The 3,625-nt window shown below is 64.2% G+C and overlaps 1 protein-coding gene across 1 annotated transcript; it reads right to left on the reverse strand.

Annotated features, from left to right (window-relative positions):
* Nucleotides 1-65: 65 nt before the first annotated feature.
* LOC116465281 (uncharacterized) lies at nt 66-3,214 on the reverse strand (the record flags this gene model as incomplete). The annotated part of the gene is made up of 4 exons (XM_032148415.2): nt 66-1,238; nt 1,641-1,767; nt 2,899-2,989; nt 3,182-3,214. Coding segments are annotated over 4 exons (1,090 nt in total), but the record flags the coding sequence as incomplete, so codon positions are not given.
* Between the last annotated feature and the right edge of the window lie 411 nt (nt 3,215-3,625).

Below are 3,625 nucleotides of genomic sequence, written 5' to 3' on the forward strand. Positions count from 1 at the left end.
CACCATCATCACATCACCATCACCATCCGCCACCTGCCTCCAGGAGCACTGCAGCCTCGCCGGCCAGCCCACTTTGGGCTCTGTCTCCAGGGATATGGGGGCTGGACCCCTCTCCTGAGGCCGGCAGAGGCTCCACGCCAGGGTCGGTGGCAGGGCTGGCACAGGGGAACCAGGAGGGGCTGCTGGCTTCACCATCTTAGCTACAGCAGCCCATCCCCCTGAGCCTCCTGGCCTGGGCAACAGTGGCTCGCATGGCCGGCCCACCATGTCCTCCAGGGTCAGCAGCATCTATTCTGGCAGCCAGCAGGGCTGGAGAATCTTGGGACTGCTGAGGCCCTCCCCAAACCTCTCTGAGCGTAAGGACACAGATGTGAAAAGGGTGCCCACTGCAGTCAGCACTCAACCCCCACAGCGTCCAGGGAGGGAGAGGCGCCACCGGGGACTGACCCCTGCCTGTTCTGCAGACAAGGCCACCACCCTGCCAGGGCTCAAGAGGGAAGAAAATGGGGAGGGGGCCATTTGAGCAAATAAGCCCACCCGTGACCAGGGTGGAGGGACAGCACAGTCTGGCAGGATGGGGTCTCGGTCACTGGGGGGCCTGGGGCCCCTGGAACTCAGCATGTGTGGCCACAGCCACTCTCCGGGTCCCCCGGACAGCGGCCGCCGCAAGCCGCAGCTTAAACAACCAGCAGGCAGGTGACTAGCACGATGTATTGATCCAGGCACTAAAAACCCAGGAAAGAAGACACCCAACCACAGAGCCAAGGGTTCACGGCAGGAAGGTGGGGGTGGCAGGGGCTGAAATGGCCTGGCCTGGCCTTTTGAAAAAGCAGCTTTCTGGAGACAGATGACAAAGATGGCCCAAGTCACGGGAAGAGGCACCGAGAAGAAAGGGGAGGGAGGCTCGTTCACACCTGATGGGCTCCAGCCAGAGCCACCACTGACCTCCATCCCTCCACCCAGGGCTCTTGGAGCAAACCTTAGGCAGTGGTGGGGCCCGGTCTGGGCCAGGACCCTCGGTGGCTGGGGGCGCCCACCGCCAGCCTCGGCGCCGTGACTCACCTTGCTGTGGGCATAGACCACAGAGCCCAGCAGCTTCCAGGTGCCTCCCCGCCGGTCCATGCGGATCATCCGCAGAATCTGCAGGAAGCGCAGGCTCCGGAGCGCAGATGTGGCAAACACGTTGCCCTGGGAGCCGGCGGCCAGCACCGCGATGGAGGCGATGAGCACCATGATGTCTACGAAGCGGGCGTGGAGCTGGTGAGCTGGTGGGCCGCCCCTGCACCAGCTTGGAGAAAACCCCCCACCCCGGGTTCCAGGAGGATATGCAGAGGGGCGGGAAGGTGTATGCCCAGCGCCTGGTGTGGGCTCTGTCAGGCCCCAGGAAGGACATTACTATCGTCCACCCTGCCTGTAGGGCCCAGGATGGGCAGTCCAGCGCCACATCGCTCTTCCTGACATTTGGGCCGAGTTAACCACAGGCTCTGACTCCAAGTCAGCAGGTGAAAAGAAACTTCCAGAAGGAACCAGTCCTGCCCAGCCTCTCCGGCCCACGCAAACACCCCAGCTCCCCCCAGGGCTAAGTCCGTCCCTGGGTGCCTGGCCCTGATTCTAGCAATGCCACCCCCACCAGGCCTCACCAATCACACAGAACGGCTTCCGGGCAAACTTGAGCCGCCCCCTCCAGCCACGGTACCGGCAGCAGCAGCCTGCGGCCCAGATCCGCACGAAGTACTCCACGCCAAACACCACGATAGTCACGATTTCCTGCAGGGGAGGAAAGCTGAGGCCACCTCGAGGCCTGGGGGAGGGCCTGGGGGCCCAGCCTGGACACCCACAGGGGCAGTTCTGGCCCAGGGACCAAGCCACAGGGCAGGAGGCCCCCAATGGAAACTGCAAGCTTTGACTGACCCCCAAAGGGCCCCCACCCCTCTCCAACTTCTGGGCAGGAAGGGTTGGGCCCTCTGGAGGCCCTGCATCCGGGGACACAGCTGAGCAGGAACACCATGGGGCCACCCTCCCCACCTCCCTGTCTGAGCTGAGGGCTCTATCTGGGATAGGGAACCCTGTCTGAGCTGGGGGACCCTGTCCGAGCTGGGGGACCCTGTAAGCGCCAGGGGGACTCTATCTGAGCTGGGGGCCCCTGTCTGAGCTGAGGGACCCTGCCTGAGCTGTGGGGGGCGCCTGTCTGAGCTGGTTGGGGAGCTGCCCTGTCCGAGCTGGGGGACTCTATCTGAGCTGGGGGCGCCTGTCTGAGCCAGTGGGGGACCTGCCCTGAGTTGGGGGGTGCACACCAGGGCTGAGCTGAGGGAAGGCCCCAGGTAACTGCAAAGGGGGCCACAGTCTCCACCCAGACCTTGGGCAGCCCCAGGACAGAGGAGCAGGGCGGGCAGTAGAGGGAGGTGCATTTGGATGGGGACCAGTCTCCTCGAGGGCCCCCCACCTCGTTACCAACAGCAACACAGGAACTGCACTCCCGTTGCCATGGTGCCCACCCTGCCCTGGCACAGGGTTGCTGCAAGCGTCACAGCCCCCACCCCGACGCCCACGTCTGCCGTCTGCTGGGGACGCCCCACAGCTCCAGCTCCAGAGATAAAGTGGGGATGGGAAAGGGAGGGTGGGCCCACCCAGGGTGGGGGCGATGGAGGCGGGGCTGTCAGCCACTGTGAGGTCACCAGGAGGGGTGAGGTGAGGACTGAGTTACAGCCAGGGTGGGGCTGGGGCATAGCCCGGGCTGTGGGGCTGGGGGCAGGTGGGAACTGACAGGGCACAAAGACATGGCCAGAGCTGGGGCCGGGGGTGTCAGAGGCCCTGTAGTAACAGAACGGAGGACAGACGCCCAGGCAGCTCCAGCTCCTTCCTGGGCCCTTCCAGCCCCCGCCCTCACGCGGGGCTCACCAGGATGTAGAGGGCCCCCTCCGAGCTCTTCTCATACTCCTTGATGGTGGAAAACACAGACAGCACGAGGCAGGAGAAAACCAGGAGGAACCTGGGGGCAGGGAACGCATGCTCAGCCAGGCCGCAGCAGGGCACCAGCATGGCCGCGTCTCCAGAACGCAGGACCCCACTCCCCACCCACCCCACCAGAGCCCACTTGGGCCAGAGGGCACCCCCACAGCCACCTCCCGGGACCCCGAGCTCCACAGAGGCACCGTGCGCAGCTGCCCGCTCCAGGACGCACCCCCCTCTCCACTCTGGCCCCGGCCGCCTCTGTCTGGTTTCAGCCTGGCAGCCTCATCCATTGGCAACGACTCCAAAACTCTGAGTCAAATGGGAACAGCAAGGCCCGCCCATCAACTGCTACAAACACAGGAACAAGCAAAACCCCTGGGGCAGAAGGCACCCGATCAGCCTTCCCTTCTCCTCACTCTCGGCCACCTCCTCCAGACCCCAACGCAGAGGGCTTCTCTCTGCCAGTTAAATCTGGAGCCAAGCAACAAGAGCTCCTCGGATCACCTTCTTTCTGGCCTCATCCTGGCTGCCAGGAGGCTCAGTTTCTCCTTCCTCCCGGGTTGCAGGCACCTCCTCCCGCCAGTGACTTCCACCGTGATTGCTCTTCCCATCCACGTCCCACGCGATTACCTCACTCACTGATCCTTCTTCAATTTCCCCTCAGATGCTCAAG

This window comes from Hylobates moloch, unplaced genomic scaffold (genome assembly GCF_009828535.3).
Source record: "Hylobates moloch isolate HMO894 unplaced genomic scaffold, HMol_V3 SCAFFOLD_6965, whole genome shotgun sequence".
Lineage (NCBI taxonomy): Eukaryota > Metazoa > Chordata > Mammalia > Primates > Hylobatidae > Hylobates > Hylobates moloch.